This window comes from Procambarus clarkii, chromosome 17 (genome assembly GCF_040958095.1).
Source record: "Procambarus clarkii isolate CNS0578487 chromosome 17, FALCON_Pclarkii_2.0, whole genome shotgun sequence".
In the NCBI taxonomy this organism is placed as follows: Eukaryota; Metazoa; Arthropoda; class Malacostraca; order Decapoda; family Cambaridae; genus Procambarus; species Procambarus clarkii.
This window is the reverse complement of record NC_091166.1, coordinates 39,725,251-39,744,305: the sequence shown is the minus strand read 5'-3', so window position 1 is coordinate 39,744,305 and position 19,055 is coordinate 39,725,251. Positions and strand designations below refer to the sequence as shown.

Below are 19,055 nucleotides of genomic sequence, written 5' to 3'. Positions count from 1 at the left end.
TCATCTCACGATAACCTTAAGATATACCCAGTCGACATTATACGCCTAAAATATTATGGTTGTAGCATAATTATAAAAACATTTAATTAAAATATATATATTTTCTCGTTATATACACTACATAAATTACTGACCAGAAATCCATAAATATACATTTCAATAATACAAATTGGTATGCTGCATCTTGAATGCTCTAATTTAAAATGCATTAACCTTAAGTTCATTACAAAATAAAGATATCAAACATTTAGTAACTGATAGTTTGACAAAAATTAAGTGGCTGCATAGGTTTGAACTACCATTAACCACAGTAAAAAAAAAATGCAGTTATCAAACTGTTGTGCTGTAAAGTATTTTATCACTGTTTTATAGCACACACTGCACTGCATTGCTCACTAAATGAGACTAGACATAAATCTCAAGTGACTGAGGCTCAGACTGTTTTGAGGAATTATTATATTACACAGCACCTGAGTCACTGTCTTGTGCTCCATTTCACTTGTGCTTTAGTTGGCTGCTGCTCTCTTTTGAAGTGAGATGGTGATGAGCTGCAACACTTCCACAGCTGCAACTGGGATGCGTGTCCCTAAAAGAGAATACCCTGTACTGTAATATTAAGCATTTAATGAGAGTAAATGTGACAAGTTATCAACTGTGCAGATATTATAACAAAAATTTAATCATAAATTTTATTCCAAAGACTACAATAATAATATTTTTTAAATGCATTTTACTCTTACAATATAAATTTGCAGAGATGACTTTGTAAGTAGAAAATAGATACTACAAGTCAAGTCAAAGGTCTGTGAAAACTTATCCACTGAATGGTGTCCACTGTTTATTGACAACAGTGGAAACATTCCTTGTGTATTAATGGAAAAACACATTATTTTGGCCTTCATTCAAGATTTTACTTATCTAGATATGAGCAATAATGTACTAAGGTACATTATGTATTTGCATCTACAACAGGTACACATATTACCTGTTGTAGATGCCATGCCTACAACACACAAAATTAAATGCCTCGCTAAAACACACACACATTAATTTATACCTGGACCAAAGATGGCAGCTACTCCAGCACTCTTTAAGAAGTCATAATCTTGGGGTGGAATAACTCCCCCAACAATGACTAGGATGTCAGGTCGTCCTAGGTCAGCCAAGGCTTGTACCAGCTCTGGTACCAACGTACGATGACCTGAGCAGAGAATGTCTCATCATTCAGATATCTTATTCAGGCGCATTAATATGTATACTCACACACATACACATTAAAAATAGGGTGTTTGTAATAAACCCAGAATTTAATGTAATGAAACGTCTCTCTGAAGGAGCCCCAGTTGTTCCCTGAAGCTTCAGGAGTGACCAGTTGGTCTCCCACCAGAAAACACTCCTTTCTAAGCCAGTTCCTAAAAGGTTCACTGAGCCACAGGTCATATCATCTACCTAGGACTCCTAACATATTGGCTGTCAACAACATTGTCTTCACTTTGAAAAGGGTCTTTCCAAACAGTCTAGGCAAGGAAATTAAGGAACAGAGGGGTGTCAATTAAAACCAGAATGTGCAAGCACCTAACCTTAAGTACACAAATACACACTACAGCTACCGCCTCATAAGCAGCAGCAAGAGAAGTATAGTTGCCTCTGGTCCTCCAGGATCAATAACTGGAGGACCAGAGGCAACAAGGTTGAGTGTTGTGTCTTCCACACCTTGTACCTGCTGCATTTCAACTTAAATTCTCTGGCTCTGACTTTCAAATTCTTGGTCAAATCAGGCCATAAAATTGTGGTTGTAGGTGGCTGCCACAGCTTCCTCTGTTGTTAACCACCCATACAGGGTACAAGTACAGTATAAATGGAAATTCTAATTATGTTGGTTGTGGTACAAAAAATTGTGAATACATGTTCATTTTTAGACTTCCCTGGTAAGAATTATGCTTATCCAGATGTCTGGCTTACCTGGTTGGTGGTTCTTCCCATAGTTTGGACAGCATTTACAAATACACAATTGACATGAATTTATCATCCCCACAAACATCATTACCCAAAATTGTGCATGTAATACATAAACTAATTACAGTACAGTAGTTGCATTACCTGCAGCTAGGGATGATGCTCCTACAACATGCACGTCATCGTCCACAGCCTGCTGTGCTACCTCCGCTGCTGTCTAAGATGAAACAAATTACCGTAGAACAATTATAAAATTTTTAATGAACACCAAATACTGTATGTAGATTAAATTTACATCTGCATATTCCATTAGTGATGACTGCACGGTGCAATGAAAATGCATTTTATATATATATATATATATATATATATATATATGGAAGTATATATATATATGGAAGTATCTTCTCAGTTATTAGGATAAAAACCTTGCAATCGTTTACATATGTACTGTTCAGTAAATAAAGAATTTGTTTAACAAACATGAGATACATGGCAATATATTCAGCTTCAGATAGACAATGTAAACATTAGTAATAAAAATGATGGAAAGTTTCTTGGCCTATTCCTAGACAAGAGACTCAACTTCAGCACCCACATACAACACATAACTAAGAAAGTCTCTAAAACAGTTGGTACTCTCTCCAAAATCACATATTATGTACCTAACTCTGCTCTCATCTTTCTATATTATGCACTAATCTATCCCTATCTTAATTATGGTATCTGTGCATGGGGTTCAACCACTGCAAACCACCTCAAGTCCATCATCACCCAGCAAAAATCTGCTATCAGAATAATAACAAATTCTGCTTTCAGACAACACTCGGCCCCCTTGTTTAACTCCCTAAACATAATCTCACTACACAAATTCTCTTGTGTCAACTACATTTGCAAAATCCTGTTCTGAAACTCTCCCTGGACAGATGTAATAGGACCCATTATCACCACACCAGAAATAAATATCTCTTTGATATCCCCAGAGTCAAACTTAATCTGTGTAAACACACTATGCAAATAAAGGGACCCAGTCTATGGAACTCGCTCCCTATTGAATTGAAAAGCTGTCCAACTTTTGCGTCAATTCAAAAACAAAACTACAAAGTACCTAATTTCATCTTCATAGTTTTTTTACCTTGTTGCTTTAAAATTGCACTGTATCTATTGCTACCCATTCTCCCAATCTTTATGTACCCAATCCGAACATTTTTAACATTGTGATCATTGCTGTCTTCTTATATGTGCTATCAATCTGCTGTATGGTGCCTATTAATCTTGTTTAAATTACCAATCAAGCTGCCAATGTAATCAATCAGAGCTTTAATATACCAATGTGCTTTAATATACTTAATACTGTAATCTCTCATATAATTTTTTATCTTGCAATGTGTCTGATATCATTTTATTAATTCTGCTAGAATTTACCTACTTAAAATTATCTGTTAGATTAAGGACCTGCCCGAAACGCTGCGCGTACTAGCGGCTTTAAAAGATTGCAAATACTATGCTATGTATTCTCACAAACCCAATGTACCTTCTTGTATATAAATAAATAAATATGTCAGGGGCAAAATCTGGGTTTCGTTATGTCATTTAACTAGCTTAGTTTTCCCCAGCCTTGTACGGTCATTAAGTTTGAATAAGTTTATGTAATTTCTCTGCCCTTAATCTTTGTGACTTTTGTTTAAAAAAAAATGCTAATTTTATTGATGTGACTGATGTGGTCCCACTAAAGCCACTAACGCCATGCGGGTTAGTGGCCTTACAAGAATGTAAAAACATCAATACTATGTACTCTCATAAACGCAATGTACCTTTTTGTATATACAGTATATAAATAAATAAATAAATAAAATATATGTAATTTTACTGAAATAGCAGAGTACACCGTGAACTGTTAAGACCCCGTTTTCGATGCGTTTTAAATTCGGTAACTGCGCTAGTATTTCTTCCTCCGTGTTGTATATTAATCATTGTTAAGACCACTCTCCTAACTATCTTTTAATTTACATTTTTATTTTTCTCCTTTGCGTTTGTCCTCTTACACTCCCACCCCCATCTCTTAATTCCATGTTTCCGGCTGGCGTCCAAAGTATTTATTTATTTATATACAAGTAGGTACATTGGGTTTGTGAGAATACATAGCATAGTACATATTTACAATGTAGTAAAGCCACTAGTACGCGCAGCGTTTCGGGCAAGTATTGTATTTACCTGAATTTACCTGAGGGCCACTAACACTTTAGTGGCCTCGACAAAGACAGGAAGCCAGTGGCTTGTCATAGGTCCCCTCCCCCATTCGTCCTCATGATTTTTTTTTCATTTCGATTTTAAAATTGAACAGTTTTGGCCTTTACGGCTTCCCCGGGTAGACAGTTCCAGTTTATAATCCTATAGGGTGAAAAAAAAACGTTTTCTGTACTACAATGTGGCTTATTAAACTTGAAACAATTGCTCCTTGTTTATGTTACTTAGGCGACCATGTTGTTTTGTCTGATGTAACCAATCGAAACACTAGCATATATTTATTTAATGTGTGTTACTCTGCATTTAACAGATCCGATTATTACTCTGTTGCACACTTTGTATCTACTGTACTTGCCGAGTACATACATATACTATACGATGTTAAATAAATTATTTGTCTTTGTAATTTAGATAATGTATTAATTGCTGGTTGCGGTGTATGATAATTGCTGGACGTTGCAAGTCCAGGTATTAATCAATACTCATTTAGGGAATCACGTAATATAGTGGTGACGAGTATCCTGATTAAAGCGACGCACATTTGTGTAGGAGTTATTTATAAGTTACAATACAGCACTTGTGTATTCCTTAGTCGAGCGTCTTGGGTCCTGGGGGAGGTGGAGGGGGTGAACTTAACACGACATCAAGGTTTTCTTAAGACATGCATTAAACCCCAGAGAAATCCAAATATACCTTTTACTTAATGACTATGTATAAATTATCATCGTATATACATTTCTCATTGCCGATGTAGCATTTAAATGGTATAAAAACCTAACTGTTTAGTGATAAAGGTGAAGACGCGAACTTAAAAGCCGCGTTAAAAAGCTATAAGGAAGCAGCATTACCAAAGACATCACCCTCCCAATATGTCGCAATTGGTGACCTTAACGCACAGTTGCCGACCAGGATTACCGCTCACGGGTGCAAAAATCTAATTGCCATTTTGTACACATCTCCGAGATGTGAGAGAAGGCTGGAAGAGCCGGTAAGAGAGTGAAGGAGGCATTGGTTATAGTGAGAGAGAGAACCAATGGCGGCGGAGTAGTGATCTGATGCCAACCTTGTCACATCCCGACCCTCCGCCATCTGCCCTAAGACACACCTGCACGCCTCTCCTAATATTCATCCCGTCTCTATTTAGCTAGACACACGAGGCGGCGACATGGTGGAGGCGCACCAGAGGGAGGGGTGGAGGTTGTGGAGGGGGAGGGCGTTGCCGGGGTTGGCAGCGCTGGAGAAGGACGGGACCACAACAAACTCACAAGACCCACAACACCTGGGGGAGGACCACACACCTGAAGGAGGACGCAACAAGTGGGAGAGGACGCAACACCTGGGGGCCAATACTACCTCCGTCTAACACACTCGTGCCTTTTGGCAGCACATTGTCACATCCTCATGCAAGGGTGAGTCAAGTGCTCTGATACACACAAGTTCCATCGTGCAGTCACACCGAGTGTCTGTCTCCTGGTGTGGCACGGTGTGACACAGGGATACGGGGCCACGGTGTGGCACGGTGTGACACAGGGATACGGGGCCACGGTGTGGCACGGTGTGACACAGGGATACGGGGCCACGGTGTGACACAGGGATACGGGGCCACGGTGTGACACAGGGATACGGGGCCACGGTGTGACACAGGGATACGGGGCCACGGTGTGACAGGGATACTGGGCCACGGTGTGGCACGGTGTGACACAGGGATACGGGGCCACGGTGTGACAGGGATACGGGGCCACGGTGTGGCACGGGGCTACGGTGTGGTACAGGGGCACGGTGTGACACAGGGACATGTGTAAAGACATGTTCAGGTTATGTGATACTATATCACTGGCCTTCCTTGCTTCACTGATATTTCTCATAATATTTTGAGAAATATTACTCTACACAAAATAGAAATTTCAAAGAATGTATGTAAATTGTTGAAATTTAGATTGTGGAAGGCCCTGGGTATAAACCAGTTTTGAAACGGGGTTGTTGATTTTGGGAATAAAATAGAGTAAAATAATAGACGTGGGACTGCTGGATTGTATCAAGCATTGGTTAGACATGAATGAGTTTAGGGGGATGTAAGTAGGAGCTACCTCATGAGCCAACAGTAATTAGATTTACATTAATTATAAGAAAGCTACTTTGATAAATTTGTAATGACAAAATTGGGTATTTATATTAATAAAATAGACATTACTGCTTTAGTGACAATAAAATAAAAGATCTAAGAGCTTCAGCCACTGCATGTGTTAGTTTTTTTTTTAATATCTAAAGAACATTTTCTGTACAAGAGAAAGAAATTAGGAATGTCAAGTCAGCAACCCACACTCCACCATGCATACCCAGACCTAATCGAAGTGCATCACCAAGGTCTCACAAGTTGAGCCTGGCCCCTGGGCCAGGTTTAGGGAGTAGAAATAACTTAGAACTGCATCAAGCAAGTCTTCCATACCATTTTTTGTAGATAGGAACTATGTTAAGCTTTTCCATATATCTGTCAAGATTCTCTATGCAAAGATGACTGGTCCTGTGCATTTGGATAGAAGCCCAGGGGTGCTCTGCTGCTTTTATACATAAAACAAACACTGTCCTGCCATAGTGCCAGTTATTATTCTAATCTATATTGCATCCACAAACAGCAGCACTCTAAGCTTGTATCCAACATACAGTACTCACAGTCCTTAGATTTGCCAAGAGTTCATGATTCAACAACATTTCAAGTTAAACCTCAAAATGTATTGCAAGATTAAAAAGATTATTCACTCTCCAAAGAAGTACGAACAAGACTGATAACCTAAACCGATGTACTGATGATATCCTAAAACATTAACTAAAGAGTAAATATAAATTCTCTTGAAATATGTGTATAAGAAAGCGAATCCCAAAAGCAAGAACCTTTCATATGAAGATAAAATATTAGTGTTAAAACTGCACTTTATTGAAAGGGGGGTACAAGATAGCAATAAAGTGCACAAATGAATGAATGAATGGCATAAAGAAAGGGGCACATTTACCTCCTTGTGGTGTTCTCTGGTTACAGCTAATAAGGACAAAACATATGGTGCTGAATAACCTACCCAATTCCAGGACTTAACCCTAGATTTAAATAAAAGTTAGGTTAGATAAATGGACATCAAAATCATTATGTAAACCTGCCTGACACGAACCAGTAGGCCTCAATTTTTTTCAAATTTATTAAAACATGATTTACATCAAGCATGCATATCATGAATTGCATTTGTATTACCAGTCACTTATTGTGGAAAACATTTTAATTATTACAGTATTTTGAATACTCATTAAGTGCTAGGAAGAACATGAAAAAATGTAAATAGTCTTAATTAGTTGTGCAATTTAGGGGTTAATTAGGTCCTAAATTGTAGTGCATATGACAAAAATAGTTCACAAAATTTATGTTCAAAAAATTATATTTGCTGATTCAAGTACAGGCGGTAATCCCAAATACTGTACCTATCGGTGACTACAGGTTAGTGAGATCTAGCTCTTTATGGCTCATTTAGATATTTATACCTGACATGTTAATTACCTATCTCATCATAAACATTCACATAAGCCTCTGGTGTTAATGGTGGAATTATGTCTACTCCTGGGTCTTTGAGAAAATGTTTTTTATAATTGCCTTCCTCTTATGATATAGTTAAATTACAGGTCTCCTTTCTCCCTTACCTATTTTTGTTTCTTTACACATTTGGATTGAATTCCAGCAAGGTAATGAAAGTGGGTATGGGATACAGGAGACCTGTATTTAACTACACCATAAGGCAAAGGCAATTACAAGAAACTACAATACTATATAATGAAGGGTCAAACAATTTACAATTGAAGACTTGTAATTCTTGAATAGCATACATTATACTAGTTTCGTAATGCATCTAAAACAATGTACAGTACTGTAGTTTTATTAGTTGCATACAAAGAATAGATGCAATAATTATATCAAACTTTCCATGTACCCCAGCAATGGATGAACACGAATTTGAAGAGATATTGACCTACCTCTCGGGAAGTAAATACCCCGAAAACATCAAAACTAAAGATAGCCGCAGTAATTGGCGCAAAAAGTGCCGCCCTTTTACATACTGTAAGGATCAGCTCTATTACAACCACAAAAAGTATGGAGCACTCCTTGCCGTGAAAGGTGTCAAGGACAAGAGAAAAATAATAGAATCCAGCCACTTGCAACCGGATGGGCGGCATCATGGCATCAACAGGACGTAAGTAAATATTCAACCTTACTCTGCTTCTCAGCACAGTGCTTAATAATCACCCACATAATAAAAATATAAAATAAAACACCATTTCCTAAACATCTAGCAGTAGATTTCAGGTTATCTACAAATTTGGTGGGATTAACAGTATCACAGTAAAATGACAATTTTGTACAAGATTGAACTGGCTAGTAAAGAGTACCAGTGAAAGATATATTTCATCAGATGGTCATGGCCATGTTATAAAAAAGCAGTAAAGCAAAAGTGATGAGATCTCCCCTCATTTGAGCCACTGTATTAACCATATGGCAATTTTTATATGCAAAATTTTTCACAGAAAATCCAAAATAACATTACCTACTGTATATCTAAAGAACTTGATCATTTCTACTTTAGATTTTTGTTTAATTTATCAACTCATATTTTTAGGACCGTCCCTCAATAACTATTCATATTTATGTTGCAGACTTAAGAAGATCAGTACCAACTACTACTGGAAGACGATAGCTAAAGATGTTCACAACTATGTCAAGATTGAATGTCAGACTTGCACCGAGCAAGGTAATCAGCAAAATAATTCAATGCGACATGTCAGCATAGCCCGAACAGAATCTGATGGAGATATCAAGATAAAGTCAGCAGAGAAAATTGTTGACAAGGCCATTGAGCAGATTGGACTGGATGTAATTGGCAATATTTTAGAACCAAGTGTTCCATCTCCCCAGGAACCTGTGTGTAACGTGTTCAAATGTGAAACTGCTGTACCACAGCATACTATGCAACAGCCATTAGTGCTCAGAGATCATATAATGGCACACTGTGGTCTTGATGTTATCGGGCCTTTGAGTGAGACGCACAAAGGAAAGAGATTTATCATTATTTTGACAGACTGTGTAACAAAGTGGGTAGAGGCAGTGGCAATTTCTGAATTTACAACGGACTCTGTTGGAAATTTTTTAGCCGAAACCATATGTCGTCATGGGTCTATTGAAGAAATAATGACGAAACACAATCATGATGAATTTTGTACTAGATTAACTGAAAAAATGTGTTCAACAATGGGAATTACCATACGAATATCTACTTTGCTTCCCTCTCAGTCAAATGGGTATACTGAACACTACTGGTATAATACCCTTTTGTGTGGTGCCTTGTTGAAATATAGTAATCAAAATCAATATTATTGGGACATTTATTTGCATCAAGTAATTTTAGCATATAGAACATTTCAACAAAAAAATACCCCTGGTTCCCCATTTCAGCTCTTGTATGACAGACCAACTCGGCTTCCAGTGTTAGTTGCACATCAGTCAACCAGTGATGGTTATTCAGATGAACAGGAAGCACTCATAGACCACATGGTCAGTTACATTAAGGCATTGTCATGTCCCACTCATCAACAATCTCTTGGTATTCATAACCCACCCAGCGACAGGTTATCCCCTCCATACATTACATCAAACAATATATCTACACCTGTGTCATCTACATCAAATGCAACTACTCAACAGCAGCATCACCAATCTACACAAGTTTTAGGATCTTTTACACATACTGGTCAAGCTAATAATCAAATAAACACTAATCTATCTTTGACAACTCTTGGGACAAGCATTCAGCCACCACACAGTAATGCAACAGTACATACAATACAAGGTAATGGCTTATCAGCCCAAGCTATCTCTGCTAATACCATGGCAGCACACACAATTTCAGCAAATAGTATAAGTTCACACAGCATTCAGGGTACCAATTTAACAGCTCACACAATCTCTGCAAACAATGTTGCACATAGCCTACAGACAAACACTGGGACCTCGCATAGCATTCCAAGTAATAGCCATATCATTACAAGCCCAACAGTAACCCCAGTTGCCAGTCACGTCATCACTCCTCACGTGTCTGTTGCTCAGTCTACAGCCGTCCAGACGCCAACAAATATGACCACCCAAACCACTACTGATGCACACTCAGGACACATGGTCATGATACACACAGATGGGAAGGCTTATGCAGAATCATTCTATGTGATCTGTCCACAGTGATTCAACACTCAGGGAGAGCGTAATAGTGAGGTTTCATAAAACAGATATGCAATTATAATTCTTCTATACAGTGTGTCTTTGAGCTCTGTAATTAACTTAATATTTAATCTTTTTTAGTGTACAGTACTAGACATTCTTTTTTCCAGTTGCATTGACCAACTTATAGCATACTACCTCCTAAAAACAGTCAGGTGACTATAAAGTATTTACCTCTTTCTATATTGTGATTTTTATGTATTGGAACAAATTTTTGTATTTATATATTACACAAAACACTTTGGAACACTTTCCCAAATGAAAAGTAAAAAATAAAAAAGGCATACGAGTATTTGGCACGTAATATGATGAGCAATATGGTACTTCTGTAATAATTTTGTCCCCTAATCATAGCAATGATAAATTATATCCATTACAATTATTTCTACATCAGATATCTGTGAGATCCTTAGTTAGCCAGAATATTAATCTGCACTGCAGAGTAAAATGTCTTGCCAAGACTTCACACAGCATAATCTTTGTATATTTACCATATTGCTTCCTCAAAATATGAACTCTTGAGTATCCTTAACACACAGGTACTCCCTCAGGTCATACCCTCATACAGGTACTCCCTCAGGTCATCCTTCTCACACTGGTACTTCCTCAGAACATGTCTCTCGTTGGAAATCCCTCAGAAACCTTTCTCGCACTGATATTCCCTTAAAATATACCTCCTCAAGCAGTATTCTGCCCCCCCCCCCTCCATGTTCTGCTGACTCTTCAATTAACACCCCCCCCTCTATTATTACACCCCCTGCATTCATTTAAATAAATCTCTTCACTTGACACTCCTATAATACAGTATTATATAATACTCTCTCTTCTTAACACTCCCTTTTATCTCATCTATCATTAAATCCAAGTTCTGAAAGTTCATCTCATTAACCAGGAATTATTCATTTCATAATTCTAATTCCCATCTTTTGCATTCAGAAAACTTTGAATACTAAATTTATCCCACATCATCTATAATTATTAATGTTTCTGTAATAATGTATAACCAAAAATGGTAAACACAGCTCACCTGTCTAGTTCATGACACTTGGGTTTAATTGTGTGTGTGTTTGTGTGTGGGGCTATGTGTCGAGAATCATGCTATGCACAGAGCCATGATTGGACTTGACTGACATGGTGACAATTAGAGAGTTTGCCACTTTGTCAAGTCAAAGATTCAAACTACAGTACTGTATTGTGTTTTACTTATTTTATCTTACCATGGACTGCTCTCCACAAAGCTGAGAAATAATTTAAAGAATTAAGTTCTTCAGCCATCAGTTGATCCAAGTGCTATATAGTTATAATGGCTTGGTGTTTTCTCCTGATTGTTCCCTTCAACCATCAGTTTTTCATGTCTTTGTTCTAGTTCTTTAACTTAGAATTTTTGCACTTTAAAAAAACAAATTTGTCTTTCTGTTTACCTCTGTAATGACAAAAATTGCTAAAAGAAAACTCAGTAATGTAATCTGTCCAATAGAGTTTTACATTATCTAATAGATGACAATCATCATATATTACATAATCTTTCCTTCATATTATCTTACAATGTGGATCCGACAGATTCACACATTATTCCACACACAATCTCTTCACTGCCATTCCACTATTCCTTTTCCAATTTTCACTTTTTTTTTTTAAGCCATTACTGCAAGCCTTCATCATCCTCTGTCTTAATAACAAACAAAATCAAACTTAAACTTCCGTTAGTGTATTTCTGATTGCATCACACTTTTGGAGACGCAGCATTATACTGTACCATCACTAGTCAATGCACCTGTCATCTGTATACCTTTTAGAACCTTCATAGTTTTCTCTACATGCATTCCCTTCGCACTACCAAAACTGCTTGAAATAACTTTTCTGGATTATGTGTAATTCTTTTTTATTAGATGTTAGGAAAGACTTGCAAATTGTGCTAAAATTATCTGAATACCTTAGACAAGAAAAAGATCACGAAACTTATTAACACATTTTACAATACTGTAAACTGCCAGTTATCACAAATTGGATCCATAGGCACACATTTCACATCTACCTTTTCAATTGTTTTTTAAGAGACTTGCCAAGTTGGAAGAAAATTTGCTACTTCATTGCTGATTACCTATTTCATTTCTGCAAAGGGTCATACTTATACAAAATCGTCAATTATATATTTGTGTAGCTTTGGGTTTATTGGTTTTATAATCCTTCCACATTATAGTTCCTATCAACCGTATCTTATTCAGGCTTGTTTAGATAAAAACCACTACACGTCTTTTATTTATATTTATCTTCATCTAATAAACCCAAATTCATTCTTGAATAATGTCTTGTAACTGTCACTGTCCCACTTGTCATGATAATTTCATCATTCAATTCCTTCATATTTTCACTCGCATCTTTTCTTAAATCATTCTCATAAGGTACAGTACTTAAATTGTTCAACCAGGAACTCACTAACAGTAGCATTCAATCAACATAAAAAAAGTTAGTGACATCACACATTCTGGTATAGCCTGAACTTTGACCACAAGCTAACTACACCTCTACTACTTCTACCATGTCTGATTTTCTAAGTAACCCCTTTACTCTTTCCAATGCATATTTCCACACTATGTTCTGTACCTATTTTGCATCAGATGTGTGAAAAGCTTTCTCTGATTTGGCTATATTTTTAATATTGTCCTTCAAAATTTATATATCACATGTCAGGATTTGTATATTTATGCTTTATATAAGCTAATTAATTTACTATGTTAATCTAATCTAAAGTAAGAATAATATAGTTATTTTTAAGTTTGATTACTGGCATTTAATCCCCAGATCAGGCCATTTCGTAAGGTTCAACATGTTATTTGAGACATGGGGTCGGAACAAGAACCATACAGCTTTTTTAAGTTAATTATTAGAGGATGATGATAATGCATGTATTATCCTTTTATAGAGCTCAACATAGCATAATGTAATATATATTAATGTATATAATTAAGTGAAATAGGTTTGAATGTTTTAATTATAAACAAAGATGTAAAACGTTATGCAATTATTTTGTAGAAAACGTGGGAGCGAAAATTCTCCTTCCATAGAATAAAACAATTTTTATTATGTGATATTTGCTTGTGATAAATGGTGGGAAGTTAGCTAAAATATACATTGATTACCAATGCCATTTCTTTAGAATATCCATAACAAATTGTTCTGCATTTAGTAGACAATTAACCCTTGGGCAGCAGCTATGGAAAAATGGTCATACTTGCCTATGCACAAAATATATAAAAATTCCAAAAAATAATGTTTCATTATAGAATTCTAGTAACTATGGAGAGCAGGATTTTTTTCAAAGGTCAAGGAAAACTCCATTTCATCTCCATAGACCAACTACAGTATATCCTTATTTGCATCATATAGGTAAAACCCAGGCAATAATTATATAAATCGTCATATGACTATAGCCGCATTATTTCGTGAATCAACATATGATGATAACTGTTGCCTAAGGGTTAAGGCACTTCAAAATACTCTACAGTAGTAAAACAAAAACCAGCACAATGAATGAAATATTATGAAGCTTAACCCCTTAACTGCGTTGCCTCCAAATGTGACACCCCCGCAGTGCGCAGGAAATAAATTCTCTGGAAAAAATTCTTTTTTCTTTTTAAAGTGTCAAAAACCCTTCCCTCAGTAGGGGTATGTAAAAAAAAAGTCGAAATTGTACTTACTTTGGCTGCTATGGGGTCCGGAAGTTGGGGCGTGACGTCATCATTCCCCGTGCGCTCGTGCCGTAAGCTCTCGGGGGCGGTGGGGCGCTCGGGGCGGGGCGCGTGAGTTGCCGCGAATATATTTTCGTTCATTTTTTGCGCACCTTTCCAAATACATTTTCATTGTTTTTATGTGCCAATCCAATGTATAATGAACACGTATACTATAATATCGCAGTACAACATCCGTACTGTCCGTAGACACTGTGTTACGTGCATGAAACTTGTGTACACATATGCAGCACATATTTACTATGTATCATGCTAATTTGTGTATATATACAATCTATTTACACACTATACACTGTCACACACTATATACATTCACTATCAACACATTCAGAACACCATGTAGCAGCTGCTTCGTATGGGCCAATAGCAGCTGCCTCATATGGGCCAATAGCAGCTGCCTCGTATGGGCTAATAGCAGCTACCTCGTATGGGCCAATAGCAGCTGCCTCGTATGGGCCAATAGCAGCTGCCTCGTATGGGCCAATAGCAGCTGCCTCGTATGGGCCAATAGCAGCTGCCTCGTATGGGCCAATAGCAGCTGCCTCGTATGGGCCAATAGGAGCATTTGGCCATGAACACATTCAGAACACCTCGAGTGAGAGCAGCCACACCCAGCCTGTCTCCCTCACTCCAACATCTTACTCGCCAACATTGCTCCTCCCACCATATTGTTATAGTTCTTATTACACATGTTCTATATACCTATCTACATGTTTTATTTACCAGAACTATGCAAGTAAGCCGGTATTGTGTCCAAACAGTACAGTGGCCACCATACACTGCATGAAAAATCACACAGCAGACGACGCTACGATTACGTCACCTCCCTCACCAAAATAGCTCCTCTCAACATTCTTCTGTTGCTGTTCTTACACTATATACACACACTATATATACCCATGTACATATGTGTTGCCCATAGCGAACCACTAAGCTAGTATGGTGAGCAAAACATTGTGTGTGTGGCAGCCACACACACAATGAGGCTACCTCAATTCTCGCCCTCCCTCCCTCATCAAAATTCCTCCTTCCACAATACTACGCACAACGCTAATTATAAACACATTCCTGCTATTATCACAATCCTGGTCACTAATTCCTGTAAATGAATAATTGACCACACGTTTATTTTGAAAAGGAACCTAAGAAATCATTTGAAGATTCCTAGATGAACGAAATAATGCTGTGGTGCTGTGGCTAGCGCTGTGAACATCGTGAACAGCATTGAATTACTGATATTTGAACATTGTACCCAGTCATTATCACACTCAGGCTCTAATATAACACTATCATAGCTAAATAATACAAGTTATATATATATTTTGACATTATTAGGCGATGCTGTGGTCACATGCTGAACAGCAGTGCTGTGCGCTCATGCTGCGAGCGCCAGCCTTGGTTGCTCACACACTACTGAGGCCCCCACACCCGGGAATGTGGACCACGATTTTTTTTAAAGATGGCGTCTGTTTACAAGAGCCCTGAGGAAGCTGATGTGAACCCCATGTAGCCGCGGGAGTTTTGAATGGAACGTGAAAAATACAAATACCCGGAGGCGCGTTGCGCAAACCAGACGTGAGCCTGCAGGCGCGTTGCGCAGTTTAAGGGTTAACTGAAAGGTTACCTTACCTTGCAGTTACCTTGCGTTAATTCTGGGGGTTAATGTTCTCGCGGCTCGGTCTCTGACAAGACCTCCCGATTGGTGGTCTGGTCAACAAGGCTGCTGGATACGGCTGCTCCGAGCCTGATGTATGAATCAGCCTGGTTGACCAGGTATCCTTTGGAGGTGTTTACCGAGTTCTCTCTCGAACACCATGAGAGGTTGGCCAGTTATGCCCCTTATATGTTGCAGAAGTGTGTTGGACAGTCTCGGGCCTCTGATGTTGATAGGAGTTCTCTCTCAGAGTACCTATTGAACTTCTGCTTTTCAACGAGGGTATTCTGCACATCCTGCCATGCCTCTTGGTCTCAAGTGATATTATTTTTGTGTGCAGATTTGGAACCAGACTAATATTTTCCAAGTGTAAATTATGTATATCTCCCGTCTGCGCTAGAGAATACAGATTTGAACATTTTAATCAGTCCAAATGTTTTATTAAGTGGATTCTAGCAATAAAGGATCTTTCCTCACTCTCCATCTTTGAAAGGGGCCATTATTGTGTAACAATATTTCACCCTAGAGAGCACTAGTGTCTTGAAAAGTACTGTATCATCAATGGTATGGCATCCCTTGTTTGAAAGGTTCTTGTTATCCAACCTGTCATTTTACTTGCAGTTGTGATGACTACTTTATTGAATTTTTTGTAGGTAAGATCTTCTGACATTATTACTCCCAGATCCTATACATTGCTTTTTCGTCCTATAATATGATGACTGCATTCTGTGTATATTCCACGACTTGATTATCCAGAACTGACCGAAACAATGTTGTCTCCATCTTCTGATGTGAGGTTTGGTCATCATACCTTCAGCTACATTATTGTGACTCATCATCTATATGTGTGGTCTCCATTTTTATATTTCCATTTTTGTCCATAGTGCAGGAGCTGGAACTTATCTTCATTAAACATCATATTATTTTCTGTAGCACTCTGAAAGACCTGATTTACATCAGATTGGAGGTTTGCTGTATCCTCTATGTTGCCTACTCTCAAACGTCTTAGTGTTATCTGCAAAGGATGATACGGAAATATAATTTGTGTCCTTGTCTATGTCTCATATAAGAAAAAGAATACTGGAGCAAGCACAGCATCCTGTGGCACTTGGCTTTTCACTGTGGATGATCCGGATTTTATTTTGCTGACTATTACACACTGTTAGGAAACTGAAGATCTATCTTTCTGTTTTTCAAGTTATTCCTTTCGAACACATTTTGTGTGCAATAACTCTATGGTCACATTTGTCAAAAGCCTTTTCGAAATCTGTATATTATGTCATCTTTTTGTTTGTCTTTCATGGCATTCAAGGCCATGTCATAGTGGTCCAGCAATTGTGATAGGCAAGAGTGTTCTGTTCTGAAACCATGGTGTTCAGGGTTATGTAGACACTGATTCCATGTATTTTGTGATCTTACTTCTTCCCACTCTTTCAAAGACTTTTATGATGTGTGATGTTAGTGCTATCGGCCTATAGTTTTTTGCCTCTGCTTTATTCCATCCTTTATGCAGTGGTACTATCTCTGCTGTTTTTAGTACCAGTATGTCAGGAATAACACCAGTATCAAAGCTCTGTCTCTTAAATTTATTAAAGGCCTGCTATAGTGGCTTTTTTACAATTCTTGATGAATATGGAGTTCCAGGAATCAGGGCCTGGTGCATAGGCATATTGTCTATGGCATCTTCAAAATCAAGTGCAGTTAGGGTAATATATGATGGAAGATGAAAATGGAAGGAAAGTTAGCACAGGAGATGATGAAACTCATAACACCAGAAATGCAAAGAAGCAACGGAACAGTCCATTCCTCTCAGGAGGGAATTGGACAAAATAGAGAATGTATGAACTTTTGTATGTATCTGTCCATATAAAAGTATATGGACAGGTACAGAGACAAATAGGAAGGTACTTGAGTATGCAGCACTGCACCTTGTGAAGCATAAACAAAAACTTGAAGTTGAGAGGTTTGCAACTACATTAGTACTAGAATTGAGGGGCCTCAGCTGTGAGAACAAGTTGGGAAAATTCACCATCACTACCTTAGAGAAGAAACAGAGTATATATGAAACTATATATAAAGTCATGAGGGGAATGAACAAAATGAGTAAAGGAAGTCCATTTAAATTAAAAAGAGGTAGTACAAGGGAATATCAGCACAAGCTGGACATGCAACTGAGTGGAAGAGATGAAAGGAAATTCTTGTTCCCTGTACAGGTGGTCAGCAAGTGGAATGCAGTGAAGAGGTTGTTGAAGCCAATTCCATCCACAACTTTAAAAATATGATGAAAATGTTAATGTCAAGAGAGGTAATTAACATGTCACATTTAGGTGACTAGGAGGTGGGCTAAAGAGCTAGATCTCAGCAAGCCTTTCCCCCCTCGGTTGTGAACTGACAGCACTGATCACTGGAAAAAGAATGCAAATGGAAGACAAAGCACATTACCTGAAATAGTGGTCCAACATCCACATCGAACCCGAGATCAGCAAATCCAGTGGCAATTACTTTAGCCCCGCGGTCATGACCATCCTGTCCCATCTTGGCAACCAGGATTCTAGGAATGCGCCCTTCAGCCTCAGCAAATTCAGTAATCTGTGAAAATTTTAAATTCCATGTTGTCAAAGGGGGATCAAGAACAGCCTCTTATGATCCCAAATACAATATATCAATACAGCATTCACATAATATAATATTCGTTTTATTATGTCTACCTGCTTTACTATTAGCATACTCTATTTCTAGTTTAATATACAGTACTGTATTTGAAAAGGAATAGGAAGTATACATGAAACAAATTAATTCATGAGCAGACGATGAGTGACAATAACGTAGCTGAAGATATGATGACCAAACCACACACCAGAAAATGAAGAAATGACGAGGTCATTTATTTATCTTTTGGTATGTGGTTTGGTCATCAAATTAATTCATTTTCAGTCATTTAAATTAAAAAATTGAGAATCGAAAAACACAATGTTTCAGGGATTTCGTATTAATACCAATTTTGATCGCTATACTAATGACTGCTCTATTTCCTTCTCCAAGCAAGGCAGGTTTGGCCAGAGATCTTCAAATCACAAAGATAAAGACATCTCAACTGATAGCCAAGAGGTGGGAATCAAGAGCCGGAGTTCATTTCCCCCACATT

The 19,055-nt window shown here is 37.8% G+C and overlaps 2 protein-coding genes across 3 annotated transcripts in view; one reads left to right on the top strand and one right to left on the bottom strand.

Moving 5' to 3' along the window:
- Positions 1–81: 81 nt before the first annotated feature.
- The window catches only part of LOC123772408 (methylmalonyl-CoA mutase, mitochondrial), a 33,088-nt gene continuing 14,114 nt past the window's right edge, over positions 82–19,055 (bottom strand). Inside the window, exons 14-17 of the mRNA XM_069325860.1 lie at positions 18,353–18,499; positions 2,101–2,173; positions 1,058–1,201; positions 82–586 (exon numbers count right to left, since the gene is read on the bottom strand). Coding sequence (XP_069181961.1) covers positions 507–586; positions 1,058–1,201; positions 2,101–2,173; positions 18,353–18,499 — 444 coding nt within the window. The 3' untranslated portion in view covers positions 82–506. The remainder of the gene's footprint in view (positions 587–1,057; positions 1,202–2,100; positions 2,174–18,352; positions 18,500–19,055) is intronic.
- LOC123772409 (uncharacterized) lies at positions 5,039–13,651 on the top strand. 2 transcript variants are annotated; one of them, XM_069325853.1, is made up of 3 exons: positions 5,039–5,191; positions 8,177–8,432; positions 8,893–13,651. In XM_069325853.1, the coding sequence occupies exons 2-3, from the start codon at positions 8,179–8,181 to the stop codon at positions 10,469–10,471; spliced, it is 1,833 nt and encodes a 610-aa protein (XP_069181954.1). In that variant the 5' UTR covers positions 5,039–5,191; positions 8,177–8,178; the 3' UTR covers positions 10,472–13,651. The 2 variants fall into 2 exon arrangements, with proteins under 2 accessions (XP_069181954.1, XP_045621486.2); XM_045765530.2 differs by lacking the exon at positions 5,039–5,191 and adding an exon at positions 5,221–5,612.

Coding starts and splice junctions, on each gene's coding strand:
- LOC123772409 (XM_069325853.1), top strand. CDS start 8,179: ATGGATGAACACGAATTTGAAGAGATATTGACCTACCTCTCGGGAAGT. Junction 8,433..8,892: donor CATCATGGCATCAACAGGAC/GTAAGTAAATAT, acceptor TTTATGTTGCAG/ACTTAAGAAGATCAGTACCA.